The 18,801-nt window shown below is 34.6% G+C and overlaps 1 protein-coding gene and 1 non-coding gene across 2 annotated transcripts in view; both read right to left on the bottom strand.

Moving 5' to 3' along the window:
- The window catches only part of LOC116021943 (histone-lysine N-methyltransferase, H3 lysine-9 specific SUVH4), an 11,411-nt gene extending 575 nt beyond the window's left edge, over positions 1 to 10,836 (bottom strand). Inside the window, exons 1-14 of the mRNA XM_031262478.1 lie at positions 10,356 to 10,836; positions 10,188 to 10,244; positions 10,034 to 10,105; positions 9,414 to 9,468; positions 7,345 to 7,451; positions 6,504 to 6,680; positions 5,766 to 5,864; positions 5,566 to 5,664; positions 3,064 to 3,113; positions 2,900 to 2,988; positions 1,158 to 1,317; positions 892 to 997; positions 624 to 806; positions 180 to 410 (exon numbers count right to left, since the gene is read on the bottom strand). Coding sequence (XP_031118338.1) covers positions 180 to 410; positions 624 to 806; positions 892 to 997; positions 1,158 to 1,317; positions 2,900 to 2,988; positions 3,064 to 3,113; positions 5,566 to 5,664; positions 5,766 to 5,864; positions 6,504 to 6,680; positions 7,345 to 7,451; positions 9,414 to 9,468; positions 10,034 to 10,105; positions 10,188 to 10,244; positions 10,356 to 10,715 — 1,845 coding nt within the window. The 5' untranslated portion in view covers positions 10,716 to 10,836. The remainder of the gene's footprint in view (positions 1 to 179; positions 411 to 623; positions 807 to 891; positions 998 to 1,157; positions 1,318 to 2,899; positions 2,989 to 3,063; positions 3,114 to 5,565; positions 5,665 to 5,765; positions 5,865 to 6,503; positions 6,681 to 7,344; positions 7,452 to 9,413; positions 9,469 to 10,033; positions 10,106 to 10,187; positions 10,245 to 10,355) is intronic.
- A 4,863-nt stretch (positions 10,837 to 15,699) lies between these two features.
- Positions 15,700 to 15,854, bottom strand: LOC116023837. The gene has a single exon (XR_004099431.1). It is a non-coding gene; the product is annotated as a 5.8S ribosomal RNA (ribosomal RNA).
- Positions 15,855 to 18,801: the final 2,947 nt, after the last annotated feature.

The raw sequence follows: 18,801 nt of genomic DNA, 5'->3' as shown, positions 1-18,801 counted from the left end.
AAAAAAAAAAAAAAAAAAAAAAAACCACAGTAGCCACTAGCAGTTTACCTCTTATGTATGCTTTGCAAAATATCACATAGGAAATACAAGTAATACATTCTCTAATCACAAAATAATAATAATAATAATAATCTAATGTATGAAAAGCATGCGGGTGGCTACAGTAAAGAATTGAAAACCTGCAGTGGAGGAATGTTATCAGCAGCCATTAGCACCACTCGAGCCAGTTTAATGTCATGGTGATTGCTTAAAACACATTGTACAAAAAGATTTGGCTGACAACTGTGATTGATGAACCTTGAGATATTACCAGTGGAGAACCCATCAATGCAGAACTCTGGTGCAGCATCCAGAGCCTTTTCATCACCATTATCAACATACTCAGGCAATGAAACATCTCTCAAACGCCTCTGCACAAATCAATTAACTCATAAAACACTCAAACTGGTATGTTAGGTATATAAAGGAGCACAACTATAAGAACCACAATTCCAGAAACACATCTGTTCAAGGAGGGAAATCTGCCTCAAAACCATTCCCCATATATTAATAAATAGATTTATGCCCAGCACCAGGTAGAATCTTATTTATGTTGTTTTATATAGAATACACAGAAACCCTACCTCTCTTCCATCCAAACCCTTCATTGTTTGCAAGCAGTCAATGTCAAAAACATAATTTGTTTCAGAAGAGGGATCTATCTGATCAGTCTTAATCAGTTTCCCAATGTATTCACAAATGGGAGCACCAGAAGGTATATAATCCCATGATCTAACACCCCACCCCTTATTTGGAGTACGAAAGACCTGTCAGGATCAAAAAGTGAACATGAGTATTTAAAGTGGAACATATGCTTAAAAATATCAAAAGTATATATTCATATCACATAACCTCAAGCCGATACTTTAGTCCTCTTTGAGAGGTCCGATTGACGCAAGTACCTCCACACTTACAATTTGGACCACATTCAAAAACCACAGCCCTGGGTTCTATTAGCCTAGAAAGATATGACCATAGTAGCACTTTCAAATCAAGTAGTAAGACAAGGGTAAACATCATATTGGAACATTGAAACATGCAATGGCGAATATTTCTATGTACTTGAAAAAAGGAAAACAATAAAGATGTGTAAACACAATATGTAACTTGAACCACACCTGCCACCATCTCGCTCTGCATACGGGAAATCTGAACCATTCAGCTTTGCACAAGCACAAGTGTTAGGGTCAAAACACGTGCCCCGACAATTGCATCCAGAGCCAGTAGGAGGGATAGCTATATCTTTGGGCCATATCAAAGTCTTGGTATAAGTGAACCCTGTGTGATCAAGTAAAAGCAACACCTCAAGTTAACTCAGAATTCGAAGAAAGCAATTAGTCAGGACACAATTCACAATAAATTATTGGCAAACTCATTGCGAAGTAAAGGATAATTATAATAAAATGAGAAGCATTAAAATGTAAAGCAGTGTCTGATGCACTTCAAACATTTTGTGAAGTAAACCTATGAGTGTTTTTTGCACTGCGTTGGCTAAAAAAGACTAGTCAGGGAGACAGCCAAGGCCACCACCGACAAAAAAGGTAAATACGACATGGGTTGTAAAAGAGACTAGAGAGAAAGTTGGGATGCTCCACAACAGAAACACCTCATATTCCCCCTTCACTTGAAACATGGGATGCTCCATACACCATTGTCTGCCACTCAAGCATTCACTCATCACCAACGCAGTCTCATACTTGGAATTCAAGCATAGTCGGTTTTGTACATTACTGCATGTATTTAAGGTCTTCCAAAGAATCAAACTTTGCTCACCAAGAGTTTTACACAACATCCATATACTTGGCATCTTTGAGCTCTAATTCCCTTTAGTCCACAAGCATCTTCCTCAACAACAAACTCAAAAACCACAACTATAGGAGATTTCTTCCACAACATCAGATCCAAACCAACAAAGGACAGCAATCAATATCTTAGCATCAACCCTATTATGAAAACATGAATGAGTATTACTCAAACTCAATCTAAACCCGTTTGCCACTACCCATATAGTACTCGAATTACCCCAAAACCTATTTAATGCATGCACATGGTAGCACACACACAATTGAGTATCGGACACAAGAATTTCACTACTATCCAAACTTGTTTCAAACTCAACTATCAACTATTCAAACCCACCCTATTAGGATTCAGGAAATCAGGTAGCCAATATTATTTTACCCATTTTCACCCATGTTTGTATATTATTCATAGTCCGAATTAAAACTCAAAACTAACAATCAAAATTTTGAATATTTGAACCTACCCAGTCCAACACGGATACATGACCACACCATTCAATATTATTGTCACCTTTCAGAACTATTATTTTTAGGTTAAAATGAAGAAAAATAATCGAGATTCAAATAATTCAATATTTTCTCATTTGAAAAATAATATGGAAAATAAATGTTGATAAACACATTTTCCATTTTTCTATCATTTTTCTGATGGGAAAAGAAAATTGAGAAAACTGTGGAAAAAGGAAACAAAAAAATGCACCTTTGAATACCCTCACTACTCCACAAGCTATACAGCTTCAATACCATGTTAAGTAAAAACCCCTTGCCAGTAGGATAGAGAAAGATAGGCATGTGCATTATGCACAATGCATATAATAAAGATTATAATTTACAAAGACTAGTATTATAGGCTTATTCTAGTAATTCAAAAGGCTCCTAGAGAAATTAAAATTTTCCGATAGATAAAGCATCTCCACATATTTGCATTGCATTAATCTTGTAGAACAAGTAAACACTCTCTAATAAATCTAGATCCTTTAAATATTTGCATAACATTTATACAGAGCCTCTTTTAATTGTGGAAAAAATATAAAACTACATTAGGAAAGAAGAAGTACCTGGAGGTGGAATGGGTTCATCATCAACCAGATTAGTTGCTGGAATGGGGATGTCCTCTAGGCCACCAGAAATATCATCACATACCAACCTAGCAATTTGTAATAGCAAAAATCACCATCTGAGAAGTAATACTACTTAAAAAGCATCTTCTTACAATCCATACCCTCGTATTTCAGAGACTGAATTTGGAATACGACCTCGAACAAAATGAACCTGGATAGGGAGAAAGTAAACCAGAATAACATTATTATTTTAAAACAATTATAAAAAAAAAAAAAAAAAAACACACACACACACACAAACACACATTTAAAAAGGAGTATATCATCATATTTTCATGGCTTGAAGTCAACCACTAAAGAAAGTATGGCAACAATAGTCTAGCATATTTATCTTGAAATAAGAGTCAAATAAGCCCTTGAGTTTGTCAAGGAAATACAATCAAACCCCTCAACTCATAAAACATGAAATTACGTCCTTGAACCCTAAAACTAAAACCATATTGCCAAGTCATCAAGCACTACTACTGACACATCACTCTCAACTTCCAAACCAAGATCCTAGAAGAGGTTGCCATCTCCTTAATACAACCCTATGGTTGTATGGAAATGCTCTTCTTCAAGTCAAGAGCTAAACTCCAAAAAGTGGAAGGAGAAGAGACATCGTTGTGTTTCGAGTGGCAACCCAACTCCCAAAAAGGGGATAAGAGATAAGATTGTCACCAGACAAGTCCATTATAGTGTTCAGTCCTTATACATTCACATAGGTAGCTATATATATGCATGATCAACCACCCACTACCCCATTAACCACTAGACCTGGCAATTCGTGTATACAGGTTCATTAACAGGTCGACAATAATTACACAAACACAATATGGTTAAACACGAACACAACACGTTAACAGGTTCAAATTTTTAACACGAACACAATTTGTTAACGAGTTAAACAAGTTGGCATGATAGACACATTTTGTTAACAAATTTCGGGTCGTCTAAACACGATATGACACAAAACACGTTTAAACCCGCTAAACCTATTAATATATTAAAAAATTAAAATTTAAAGTTATGTCATATAAAATAAATAAAAGCCTACACTTCAATCCATCAAACAAAAAAAAAATCAATTTATAACATTCATAAAATGAAAAAATAATATCCAAAAATCATAATTAAAGAAATCCATACTAGTTTTTAGAACAAAATTAAACACAATAAAAATTCAAATTTCATATTATTGAACATTTGGTGTAGGATCTTAGCCTAATTTAGTAAATCCATCCTTAATCATATTCATGATATCTTTAGTAATCTCATTCATGATAATGTTTCTTACCTAAATGACAATAGTTCTTAACGGGTTAACACGTTAATAGGTTTAACAGGTTAACCCGTTAAGAAACGAAACATAACGAGTCCTTAACGAGTCAACCCGTTAATGACACGGGACACATTAAAACTAAACACTAACCCATTATTTCCGTGTCATGTTAACAGATCGTGTCCATAATTGCCAGATCTATTGTCCCGTTACTTGTTATAACTACCCACTATAATAACAACAATAATAATAATAACAAATGCAATAACATTACACCACGAGTGTATCACATCCCCTACAAACACCTACTGCACCATAAGATTGTTGGGTCCTCATCCCATTAAATAAAACATGTGGCTTGCAGACGGATGACTAGCAACAAATATTGAAGGCACCAAACTCACAACAGGGCAAAGGAAAAAGAATAGATATGGGCTTCTTAGTTGGAGAAATTGCAGTGGTGAGCTTCTTAAGCTAGTCCATGAGCCTGGGCTTGACATCCAAGTTGGAGTAAGAATTAGCCTCCAAGGTTGAATTCCTCAAAGGATGAAATATATTTGGATTGATAAGGGTTTGGACTTGATGCTAAAGAACACATGCTGAAATACAAAGATGACTTGGCTTGGAAGAGAAAGGAAGTGTGATCTTCAGCTTCTTTTTTAAAAAATAAAAATATTTTCTGATGTCAAGTGAGTGAAGAGTTGAGGTGAAACTAAGGTAACTGATTTATTTGACCAGCAAGCACAGTAGCGATGGTTAACATGGAGTGATGTTTTTCAGCAGCATTATGTTTACACTGCCCACAGTTCTAGATTTACAGTGGCAGATGGGATGGGATAGAGGTGATGCAAGAGAGGGAAATGGGTTTGAATCTAGGGATTTGGCTGATTCAGCAAAAGTGATTGTCATAATGCCTCTAGTGGGAAAAAACACCCACATCATATACCAACTTAGACTGTTAGACACCTCCCAAATAATTGCTGAAGACAACCAGTTAAATCACTCACCAAAACAAGAGCTAATTTCTTCTACCTTACAATTTCATCAGCCTGTTTGGCACATAATACATGCAGTTTTTCAGAGCACATAAAGAACATAAGGAAAATGTGTTGTTCAAAAAAGAAACAAGCAAGCATTGGCACTACGAAATAAAAACTGATTTATCTGGAAAAAAAAAATTAAAAAGAAAAAGCAAATAGCAACATCATATCATGTATACAACTCTCAAGTCATAACCAATAGTTATTTATGAATATAAATGTATGTATGTACATTATAAAACCATATAAAAATTACTAACAGAGTAATTAATCCACTAGCCAAAGCAAAACAAATAGAAAACCTGATTTGAAGTCAAGGGAGGCTGTCCTTCAATACGTTTAAGGCGAAATTTAAAGACTGTGAATCCAGATATGCCTTTCTCAGCCCAAAATTTTATTACCTACAAATTCAAAAATCAACAAATAAAGACAACTCCCATGAACTTGGCAGCATTGCATGTACTAACAGCTAACTATTGATGAAAACTTGAAAGAGCATCACCTGGTACAAGCCATCATATGTGTAAACCTTACCCACGTAACTATTTGGGCATCGGTGTCCACGGACTACTCGAACAGGTACAGATTGCTCCATGCAGTTCTGTAAATATGAACAAAAAAAAAAAAACAACAAAAACTCAATCCTTGTTACACCAATATACTTATAGCATGTTTGATTCATTGAATAGGTGTTCCCCCATTCCCAGGAATATACATATTCCATTGTTTGAGAATGAGCTATTCCCTTTGCAGGAGGGAATAGCCATTCTTCCTAGGGTACCCCCTATATTAACTATTCCTAATTATACTATAATACCAAAAATACTCTTTTCTATTATAAACACATATGTTCTCACTTATATTTTCAATGTGGGACTCTTAACAAATCATATTACATTCATTCTTCTTTTAATTATAAGCTCATCTACTACCTATCATGGTAAAGGAACTTTTCATTTGTCAGATAAGCACATTGATGATGAATTTTTTAGTCAAACTTTAATCTGTTTTCTGAAAGAATAGTAAAATCCAGTGTTAGTATTGAATTTATTATCGCAATGAAAGAACAGATTGCTAACTCAACTAGTTTGTTATACAAGAGTGAAGTTGGCCACCAGCCAAAGATGCCTTTTAACCCAGTTTATAGAAAATGGAATAAGAAATATTATCTCCATTGAACCCATTATGCCATAAAGAAGATATAAATGAAGAAAGTAATAGAGAAAAGAAAATTAAAAACCTTGAGGGCTAGGTTACCCCTTTGCATGACTTGATCTTTTATCTGGCGTTTATTTCCTAACAGGTCATTGCCACCTTGACCTGTGTAGACAACTTCCTCATAGTTGTCCTGGTCATCCTCATATTGGCCAGATAATACAATGGCTGTTGCAAGAGGCATTCTATAACCGCTAAACTCCTACAAAAGCAAGAAGTTTAGAACTAAGGGACAAATATTTAACCTCACCAAGTTAAAAACAAAAGCTTAAAATGACCATCACATTTGGAAAATGATTAATAGCGAAGGAAGAATGTGGTAGCCACTTAAAGGTTAATGAAACTACCTGCAATTAAAACTTGAAATTTAGAGTAGCCTATAAACCCTTTGGCATACTATGAGATCCCAACACAGTGCAAGAATTAAACAAGAACCTTAACCAAATTATCACAAGTAATCAAATGAGACCACCTCCCCCCATGAGGCCATGAAAACTTGTACATGAATGCACACAATCTAAAATTCCAAGCACACAATGTACCCTAGAGTAGCTTGTGTGCAACCATGTTGGTTTGCACAGTCTCACAAGAGGTGGTCACATTGAAACATTACCCATATATATATATATATATATATATATATATATATATATATATATATATATATATAACAAAGAGAACAGAGTTGAGTAGCAAATAAAATGATGCTCTTAGATTTTAACATCACTATCTACTTCAAAAAGGCACCCTTTATCTCCATGTAACAAGGAAGGCAAAAGCAGTGAACACAAAAAATTATATTGCTCAAAATCAAAAGCAAAATCTTGTGAAACAAAGTTGAAGCATCACGCCCAAAGACATAGTACCCGTTGTTTGGATTGTCCAATGTAATCAATGCCATTGAGCCAATGGCTATGGAATCCTATTACAACCATCTCACATCGTGAAAAAAATTGATGCCCAACTTCAATCCCTGCACCAGGAAAGCAAATTAATCCCGTATTATTAAAACTGAAAATAGTATGTTTCAACATTGTGCTAAATCAAGAAATTATCTTTGAAGCCTTGTAACTCTCTATTCCAACACTGTTCTTTACTTTATAAGAACAAACAAGACTTCACTCTCTATATTTCTTCTCCAATGGTATGAACAGTTCCTTTCGGATTTTATTCTCCTATAAACTTGAAGAACAATCCTGGTATAGTTCTCTTATTAGAACAAAACATAGGGGTGTAATGCCATTCATGAAGAACTCTTCTTTATTTGTTTATTTTCTTTAAAATTTTCTTATAATTTGTAAATTCAGTTTTTTTTTGTATTAAATAGTACTTTTTATGTAATTTCCAAATACATGAATTTTATAAACTAAATATTACAAATATTTGAATTGTATATAGTTTCAATCAAACCTCATTAACCAAACCAAACATTAAATTGAGACAAAGGAAATATATAATATTGATAACTTTGGTTTTTCCTTCTAAATTTAGGAAATAGTTTCTTAATACTTTACATTCCTATGATAGTTCAACTCCTAATTATTTGTAATTTCTTTTCTCAACAAGAATTACACCTAGAACCCTTGTGAATTTCTTATGGTAATTGTCTCACTGATGGAGTTAAGGACATTCAAATTATTAATTAGGATAAGAGAGCCAAGAGTATTAACCACAACCAAGCCTTTCTACAAGAACAATAGTACCATACAGAGCAAAATTTTCCACAACTAACCCACCCTACAAGTACCAAGCAAGTTTATTACTTATTAGGTCAAAAGATGTTTCCAAACACTAAAAATAAAAAACTATTATATTCTACGATTGGGCTAGGGCCCTGCATTATTACATGCACTTTACCTTTTTTTATAAGAAAATGTTATACATAGTTACCCAATAATGCACTTGGGTTGCAACCCCTTATGTGGCGTTTGGTTCAAAGAATAAAAATAAAGGGAATAGAATAGAATTCTAACAAGAATAGAATAAAGAATATAATATGAATACTATTCTACTATTTGGTTCATAATGGAAATAAACATTGAATTATATAAGGAATCTTATTCTTGTGTTTGGTTGGACTATGAAATAAATAAAGGAATATCATTTAAATAACCCAATTACCCTTATTCAAAATAAAACACATATAAATATAGGCATACTCATCCACTATAAAATAACAAAATACTAAACAAAATAAAAATAAAAGTCAAGGCAATATATACAAATAACAAACAAGAATGAAAAAATATATATTGTACAATATATGCATATAGTGTATACATACACACACACACAAGATTTATAGGGGTATTTTTGGATTAATAAAAAGAATACATAATAGCTAATACCAAGGGGGCCTTGGAAATGCCTATTCCCATGGTAAAGAGAATAAACCATACCATGGAATTCTATTCCTTGCAGTAAAAACCAAACCAAACAACAAAATAAACCTATTCCACAGAATGACATTCCATTCCCAATATATTCCACAAACCAAACATCACATTAGTGATTTTTATTAAGTTAATTTGCTTATCTAAAAAGTAAACAAGCAATGACTCCAACACATCCAGTCAAATAGTTTTCAATAGAATCTCCATAAATATAATACCATAAAGTGCAAAAAAATTAAATTAAAATTGCTCACTATAAAGACAATTCACTCATATGCTTTGGGAATATTGGAATGGAAAATACTATGTGTACTCCCACTTTATACTCCAAACTTTTACTCCCACACAATTTTAATTTAGACACTTGTATTGGGACCCACATGAAAAAAATAGCTTATCAAAATAAATCACATCAGAGAGTAAAATTGAGGGGGTAAAATTTGGGATTACATGTAATAGAACTCTATTGGAATAAGCTCATTTCATTTATAAAAGTCATCATGGACAACACATTAACAAAAGAAAAGGTTAAAACCACAAACCTGGGATGGCACCAAATCTTTTAGTAGCATTAATTATCTCTTTATTCTGCATCATCTGCAAGCATTTGATTTAAGTGTCATGCCATAGACCACTGAAACCCAAACTATATATTGTACAAATCCATTCGCGTAACACAAAGCAAACATCAAAGGAAGGGTTCCCAAAACTTAAAGCACAAAGTCAAGCTGTAAAGCACAACTGCAATGGTCTGTCTAAAAAGGCAGTCATATTTGGATGTGCAAGAAATAGGGAATTGTAGTAGGACTCTGAACACATGAGAACTGCCTCCATCCATATAATCTTACTATGGAATAATGTTTTACAAAATACTAGTAGCAAGCAACATACTTCAACTATATAAGTTTAGAGGCCATTTTATGTTTGCTATTGACGTTTTAGTCACTTCAACATCCCCATGCCAGTGTGTCTTTTTATATGTTAGGAGTAAAAAGTAATGAATGGGACAATTTTTTTTTCCAACTTCTGGAGCGCATCATGAACACCATTCAGTCCAACAGAGCTAAGTCTATGAAGAGTATTGAACAACTAAGAAACACAATAGATGAGCAGATGAGACAAAGCATACACACAGTCACAAACTACCTAAAGGAGAGAGTACCTTAGAGACTGCTTTTAGATCAGGTCTCTTAGAAGGTCGTTTTGCATCATCTTCGCCAACAGCATTATTTTTCTGAGCACACAATCAACGGCAAAGCATTTTACAACTTAAAGCATGACAAATAAGATTTCGATGTTGACAAAATTATACTGACCTTTGAATTTTTAGTCGCCTTATCTGCTTCCAATTTCTTACACCTTAAATCTTCCTCCTATGTACAGCCCGGCCAACAAAGAAAATGGTGTGGTGTAGTGACAGAGGTCGTTAGAGTGCTGTGCAGCAATTATTTGGGTTTTGAAAAGCGGATCGAATGTTGATATACCTGGACAAAGTGCAAATAATGCTTGTTGAAAAGACGAATGGTCTCCGTCACCTTGAGAGAAGGGGGTTTCTCATTCCCGTCAATAGTGGGAGCTAGATAGTAGCCGGCGCCACTGGAGACAGCAGCTGGGGAGATGGAATCCGAAGCGGTAGATCCGTCATTGGGCAGCTTTGGCTTTGGCTTTGTCTTTGGCTTTGGTTTGGAAGTGGGAGCTATATCCGTTCTTCTTCGCTTGTAAACCTTCCTTCTACTCCCATCATCCACTCCCTCCTCTAGCTCTGGGTCGGAACTATCCGTTGGAGGAGGAGGAGCTTTTTTCTCCAACATCTGGATTCTTGCACTCCTCCGCCTGCCCTCCATGCTAGTACACACTCACTGAACTCAAATTTTGAATTAGGGTTTAAAATGAGGAGAGGTATGCACTATGCAGTAGAGGACTAGAGCGGACAGAGAGAGACAGCGCTACCAAATTTTTATACTGAAATGAAATTCAATTGGATCCTGACAATATAATGCTCTTCATCTTCCCGCCTTTATTTTCCTCGTTATACGGAGCACCTTTTTTGAATTTTTTTCACAACGTTAAAAACCAGCTGTTATGACGATAATTTTTTCCTTTTTTATTGATTATTATAATTATTTTTATGTTTTTTGGGTAAAAAACTTAATAATTACTATGTTTAGCACACTTAGGATCCGTTTGAAAATAAGGAAATGACTTTTGAAAAATATTTTCTGAAAAATGAGTCATTTTTCAGAAAAATAGTATCATTTCTAGTGTTCGAATGTATTCTGAAAAACTGTCTTTGTGTGTTTGGTTCATTTTCTGGGAAATTGGTAAAATTGTATAATTAAACATTGTAATTATTTTATTTAAAATATAAAAAATTATAATAATATTAAAATAATGTTATTTATTAAAAAATAGAAAAAAAAACGTAGAATCAACCTGTTTCCGCCGGCTTTCCCACCTCCTTGGTCCACGGCCATGGGTGATATGACTTGGATTTGGCCGAGAACATGCGAAACGGCCATTTTGATGATTCCGGGAAAAAAAAAATCTGTAAGTCATTTTCTAGAAAAATGAACTAATTTTCCTTGGTCAACGAAAAATATTTTCCATTAACCGCATTTTTCGGACGTTGCCAAACACCAAAAATTCGGAAAACATTTTTCGAAAGTCATTTTACGGGTTACAAAACACACCCTTAGTTGAAAAGTTATTTAAAAGCATAAATTTTAGTAGCTAATAAGCTAACTAATTGAAATTAAAAATGTTTAATACAAATTAATTGTTGAATTAGCTAATAAATGTATTTTTAAATAAAACATAAAAAATATAAATTAAGATGATAGGATTTTGATTGATTAAAGGTAGATAGTGTTGCTTTTGTAAATAAAATACGGAGTAATAAAAAGTCATAAGCTTATTTTGAAACGCTATTTTGGTAGCATTCTAAAATAATTTACTAGTATTATTTTAAACTCCACATGTTTTACCAAACAGAACTTAGGGCATCTCCAACCAAAGAGGAAAAAAAAATAAAAAAATAAAAAAAAAGAGAGAAATGTTAAAAAGAGTATAAGAAAACAAATGGAGAAAAAGCATATCACGCACCACGCGAAGGGGATAGCCTATCCCCCACTATATGATATATATTATTTTTAAAGAATATTTTGTTTTGTTAACCAACAATCACTTATTTTTGTCTGAGTAATTCTACATGGACTCTCAATTCATACTCTTATTTTTCTACACCTTATTATGACATGATATGCCTTGATTGCTTAATTTAATAGGAGATTAGGGGATCGTGATATTTACTCATTCCATTTTTTTATTTTTCCAATCAAATTTCAATACAAGTGAGAGTAAAAGTTGGGAGTCCATTAAGTATTTTTCTTTTTGTTTTGTTAATGCAAAATCAACTCACCAACAGCTTGATATATATATTTTTTGTTAAATTTCTATATTAAATTTTATTTTTAAATTTAATTGTTGGTATATATAGTATTTCAAAAGAAAATATAGTATTTAAAATTAGAATAAGGCCCAAATTGCACTTTCACGTTTCGTTCAATGACCAATTTGAACCTTATTCCTTTAACATTTGATTTCAAATTTTTTATTTCATTATTAAATAATACTCTGTATATTATGTGTAGGAGTTTGAATGCGTAGGGCCCACAAAAATTGAGAAAAAATGAGAAGGATTGGTTAAAATATGATAGAGATTATAAAGTGATGTGGAAGAGTTGGACCCACAATTTAGAGAGAAAGTTGGAGAATCATGGTACGTAAATGCCCTTATAGTTTATTTTAACTTAAAATAAACAATAAAATTTAAAATAAACTCTACCAAATAGAGCATTAATCCATTAAATTAGAAAAACAACATTTTCCTCTCAAAAAATAGAAAAACAACATTTTAAATGCAACATCAAATACCAATATCTTATTTGGTATTAATGTGAAACAAAAAATATTTCTTCTTTTTTCCTGTAATTTTTTAAAATTAAAAAAAAAACAGTAAAATAAGACAAAGAAAACAATGGGATGAATTTTTTAATTTCTACTTTTCTTCATCTTATGGGGTCCATGGCCAAGGACAGGGGCCTACAATGGGACAGTGGGGACAATTGTCCCCCATTCCCACACCCACCTTATCCCAATATATAATATCCCTTGTGTATACATATAGGACATGTTTAGATACAAATAATCAAAATATGAGATAGGTTAGATGATAACTTATGTCCATAATGTAAGAAATGTTAAGGGGTTGAATATCATTGGTATTTTTATTTTTATTCTTTAAAATATAAGATGCGCAAAGTGAGATGTATGATTTATAATGTGTTTTATAATTATGTTTCATATTTTGTTATGAATATTTTTTTATATGTTTTGATTTTTCGCTCATATTCAATATTTTTTTCATTTTTATTCTTTAGAATATAAGATGTGTAAGCCTTCTTTTATATTAATAGTGAAATGTATGATTTATAGTGTGTTTTCTAATTATGCTTCATATTTTGTTATGCATGTATTTTTTTAATAAAGTCATACGTGGTTTGATTTTTCATTCATATTCAACCATATTTATGGTTGTGTTTCTAAGTGTTTCATTTTTATTTTTCAAACTACCTTATTTGTTTTAATTTTTCGTCCCAACTCAAAAAAGTATTGGATCCGCCCTTGTCCAAGCCATCTTTGACCAAAGCCATGGGAAATGGTTTCTTTTTTTTTTTTTTTCTTTTTTTTTTTGAGTACTACTGACTTTGTTACAATGTAGTATCCAAAAAAATGGTTTCTTTAGTCATAGCTATCTATCTTATAAGTCTAAATCTATACAAAAAGACTAAAACTAGATACTTAATGTAAATATTGTCCATCACAACGACGACGACAATAATGGGGGGTTTGGTAAGATGGTATTGTAATTTCATTCCTACCAACTTTCATGTAATGTACAATTTCATTATTTGGTTGGAGGAAATTGTAAAATTATTATTATTATTATTATTATTATTATTATTTTATAACTAATAAAATGTTCATTTTCAAGAAAATGTACTAAATATGAAAAGTGCAATTTCTTAACTTTTAGACAAACAGAAAAATATAGGGTGTGTTTGGTTGGTGGGTTTAGGCATAAGGAATGGGTATGAAAGTAATTGCTAGTGTTTGGTTGATAGGTTTTGAAAATGCTACTATGGGTTTGGAATACCCTATTAATAAGAAAACTCATACCTTATTAAATAAGAGTTTCATTTTCCTTCATCATTTCTTCCCCAACTATTAATAATCATTCTCATTCCACCCAACTACCAAACATGCTAAATACTTTCACCAAAACCCATTATCCTTACCAAGTATTTGATACCCATTCCGATTCCGATTCCAATGTGCAAACCAAACGCACCCATAGTTATATGACCTTTAGCCAAACATTAGCAAATTAAATTATTTCACGGGAAATGAGTCATTTTATGAAAATCTATTTTTTTGGAAAAAAAATATTTTATGGTTTCCTTAACAGAACATAAATCAAAGAAAAAAAAAAGAAAAAAAAAANGTTTTTTTTTTTTTTTTTTTCTTTTTTTTTTTGAGTACTACTGACTTTGTTACAATGTAGTATCCAAAAAAATGGTTTCTTTAGTCATAGCTATCTATCTTATAAGTCTAAATCTATACAAAAAGACTAAAACTAGATACTTAATGTAAATATTGTCCATCACAACGACGACGACAATAATGGGGGGTTTGGTAAGATGGTATTGTAATTTCATTCCTACCAACTTTCATGTAATGTACAATTTCATTATTTGGTTGGAGGAAATTGTAAAATTATTATTATTATTATTATTATTATTATTATTTTATAACTAATAAAATGTTCATTTTCAAGAAAATGTACTAAATATGAAAAGTGCAATTTCTTAACTTTTAGACAAACAGAAAAATATAGGGTGTGTTTGGTTGGTGGGTTTAGGCATAAGGAATGGGTATGAAAGTAATTGCTAGTGTTTGGTTGATAGGTTTTGAAAATGCTACTATGGGTTTGGAATACCCTATTAATAAGAAAACTCATACCTTATTAAATAAGAGTTTCATTTTCCTTCATCATTTCTTCCCCAACTATTAATAATCATTCTCATTCCACCCAACTACCAAACATGCTAAATACTTTCACCAAAACCCATTATCCTTACCAAGTATTTGATACCCATTCCGATTCCGATTCCAATGTGCAAACCAAACGCACCCATAGTTATATGACCTTTAGCCAAACATTAGCAAATTAAATTATTTCACGGGAAATGAGTCATTTTATGAAAATCTATTTTTTTGGAAAAAAAATATTTTATGGTTTCCTTAACAGAACATAAATCAAAGAAAAAAAAAAGAAAAAAAAAAGAAAAAAAAACTCTCCCCTACTTCCCGGTCCGCCACTAAGGGCGCTTATCCAGACTACAATTCGAACAACGAGGTCGTCCGATTCTAAGGCTGGGTTGTTTCTGGTTCACTCGTTGTTACTAAGGGAATCCTTGTAAGTTTCTTTTCCTCCGCTTATTGATATGCATAAACTTAGCAGGTAATCTCGCCTGGGTTGGGGTCGCAGTCGGTGAGCCGCACTAAGGGGTCTCATTTGGGTCATTCACCAAAGAATGACGGGACATGACGCGAAGATATGCACACTAGGTACGACCACCACTCGTCGTGATGTCCGTCGCCAAGGACTCGTATTTTGGCCAGCCGCGCTACTAGTTGGGACACGGGAGGCCAACATCCACTCCTCGCACTCGACCAAGGGTCAAGTAGGGGGGGAGACGCGATGCGTGATGCCTAGGCAGACGTGCCATCGGCCTAACGGCTTTGGCGCAACTTGCGTTCAAAGACTCGATAGTTCACGTGATTATGCAATTCACATCAAGTATCGCATATCGCTACGTTCTTCATTGATGCGAGAGCTAAGACATTTGTTGTTGAGAGTCGTATTTTATTAAGTAAGACGCCAACGCCTCCCAAGCGATCCACAAAAATGGCGCACGAGCGATTTTCCATCTCAATACAGTATTCCATGGCATGTTCCACGCCGGGGATTCGTTAATTGCCAGAGACAAGTCCTCCCACGAGGAGGAGGGATGTGTTCGGACGAGAAGATTAGATAATAAACATGTTCTGTGGTCGTTCTACTGTGCAGGTTTCAACAATGATCCTTTCGTAGGTTCACCTACGGAAACCTTATTACGACTTCTCTTTCCTATAAATGATAAGGTTCAGTGGACTTCTCACGACGTAGCGGGCAGCGAATTGCCACATCACCGTGATCCGAACACTTCACTGGATCATTCAATCAGTAGGAGCGACGGGCGGTCTGTACAAAGGGTAGGGACATAGTCAACGCGAGCTGATGACTCGTGCTTACTAGGAATTCCTCGTTGAAGACCAACAATTGCAATAATCTATCCCATCACGATGAAATTTCAAAGATTACTCAGGCCTGTCGGCTAAGGCTATATGCTCGTTGAATACATCAGTGTAGCGAGCGTGCGACTCAGAACATCTAAGGGTATCATAAACCTGTTATTGCCTCAAACTTCCGCGGCTTGAAAGGTCGTAGTCCCTCTAAGAAGTTGGCCACAGAGGGATACCTCTACATAGCTTGTTAGCAGGCTGATGTCTCGTTCGTTAACAGAATGAACCAGACAAATCACTCCACCAACTAAGAACGACCATGCACTACCACCTATAGAATTTAGAAAAATCGCTCTGTGCTCGTAAGGGCAACCGAAGTGGTAAGAGAGTTACACCTGCAGCCGAGAGGTCGTGGGTTCGAACTTCAAGCCCTTGGGTTTGAGCTGATCAGCTATGGGTAACCTAGGATGGTCTACCTCCTTGTGGTCCTTTGTCGGCTAGTGTCACAGGGTGAGAATTTACTCACTACTCACACGGTCAGGAGTGGAGTTTACCTCGTTAATAAAAAAAAATAGAAAAATCGCTCCGTCCGGTGGTTCATCAATCGTAAACTGTAGAAGCCTGAAACTTTCATATATTCATCCGTCGCGACTAAGGTAAGTGGTCGCCGCTCTATTATTTTTTAAGTTTTTTGTTGCGATTATCTCCGGTTAACCTGGATGTGAGGACAGGACTTGTGATTTTACCAGCTAACCTGCCTGTGTAAATCGGCGCATACTATTGTTATTCTGACAAGTTCTTTCCAATGGCGTCAAGCTAGCCCTTGTCGAATGGGGTGGCTAAGCCGTCTATTAATAATTTGTGCATGGTTGTGGGTTCTATAATGGTGCAATCGACTAGTCAGACTTCCCTTGTTGGAGTTTTGTCAGTGTTAATGGTCGTCGGTTGTCATGCATCATTTGGGAAAGACCCACCAGTTAGAACTATAAGGTCGAACAGACCAGGGGTTAGGAATGAGGTGTCGTCTGCTAGGTTGGTGGGTAACATGGTGGTTCATAGTAACCAACAGGTCGTGAAATACACAACCAGTGTTGAGGGCTAACGCAAGTCTCCAGGCAAGGTCTGATCATTGTGAAAGTAGCGAACCCTCTATTTTCTTGTACCGTTGGGTCGAAAGACACAGTGTCTGATGAAGAGGTAAATGAGAGGGATGAGGTGTTTGGTACCAAGAGAACAAAATGTGTCCAAAAACAAAACCATAATCCCATTAATAATATGCAACACCTATTCAACATAGTGATATCAAAATCTGTTTTGGAAAGTGATGAATGTAAACTTGAGTTCTTGGAGTATGAGGAAGATATTTTTCAGCTTGGTAAGGATGAAATCCTTGAGGAAGAGAAAACATACTGCCTTATTGGAAAGTTTACAGGGAAGTTCCCTGGTATGAGAACCATATTACAAATGGTAAAGAGTTGGATGGTGGACTGCAAAGCTCTGTATGAATTAAACGATCATGTCTAGTTCAGATTTAAGAAGAAGGAGGATAGAGAGACTATTATGGCTGGAGATCCTTACCACCTTTTTGGTAAAAGACTTTTTCTTGAAAAGCTTCAAGAGGATTATATGTTGGGATCCAATGCATTTTGATTCCTACCAGTCTGGATTAAACTACCGGTGCTTCTGAAGAAATGTTGGCACCATAAAGCCCTTAGTCGTATTGCTTCTAAACTTGGCAAGCCCATGTTTATGGACATATTTACATTGGAAAAAAATAGAAGGGATTTTGCAAGGATCCTTGTGGAGATGGACTGTTCAATTCAACCAATTGAAACTGTCTCCTTCAAAATGCCCGAAGGTGCCATGTGGAACCAACACATTATTTATGAATACTTGCCTCCCTTTTGCTCCAGCTGTGGAAGTGAAAAAACATATTACTACTGCATGTCCGTTGTCAAATGTTGAGAAAAACCTTCATAGGAGGGAGGAGGAAAATAATTTCGGGGTTAAAATTGTGTCGGGTGAGGGTGAAAATGTCGGCAATTTATCCTCATTACCTACTGAGTTATTGAGAAAGGGACAGATTGTTGGTGATCATGATGTTTCAGCCCGTGACCATAATTTTAATATGGTATCTAAATATGATAGTGGGAATCCCGTTTGTGTTAATGTCGTCTCTATTCTTGAAAAGCAACTAGCTGAAAATGTTTCGTTGGATGGTGTGGTTGTGCCGACTGAAAAGAGTAATACAAATGTTGAGATTAATCCGTGTTCTGCATTGGTTACAACTGATCATGGTCAAAATGTTGATTGCCTTGATACGATTGAGCAGCGAGACGTGATTGATCAGCAGAATGAAATGAGTATGGGCTCAAATAAGGATGGTAATGAAGGGAAAATTGAGTCAAGTAATGGGTTGATGGCAGTCGCTAGTGAGCCTAACAATGACAAGGAAACATAATTTGGAAATCAAGAGCAAGAGGTAGTGAATACGGGTTGTGATAAAGATTTGCATGTAACTGA

The sequence above is a fragment of the Ipomoea triloba genome, chromosome 6 (assembly GCF_003576645.1).
Source record: "Ipomoea triloba cultivar NCNSP0323 chromosome 6, ASM357664v1".
Classification (NCBI taxonomy): domain Eukaryota; kingdom Viridiplantae; phylum Streptophyta; class Magnoliopsida; order Solanales; family Convolvulaceae; genus Ipomoea; species Ipomoea triloba.
Note: the sequence above shows the minus strand (reverse complement) of the source record. Positions and strands in the feature narration are given on the sequence as shown.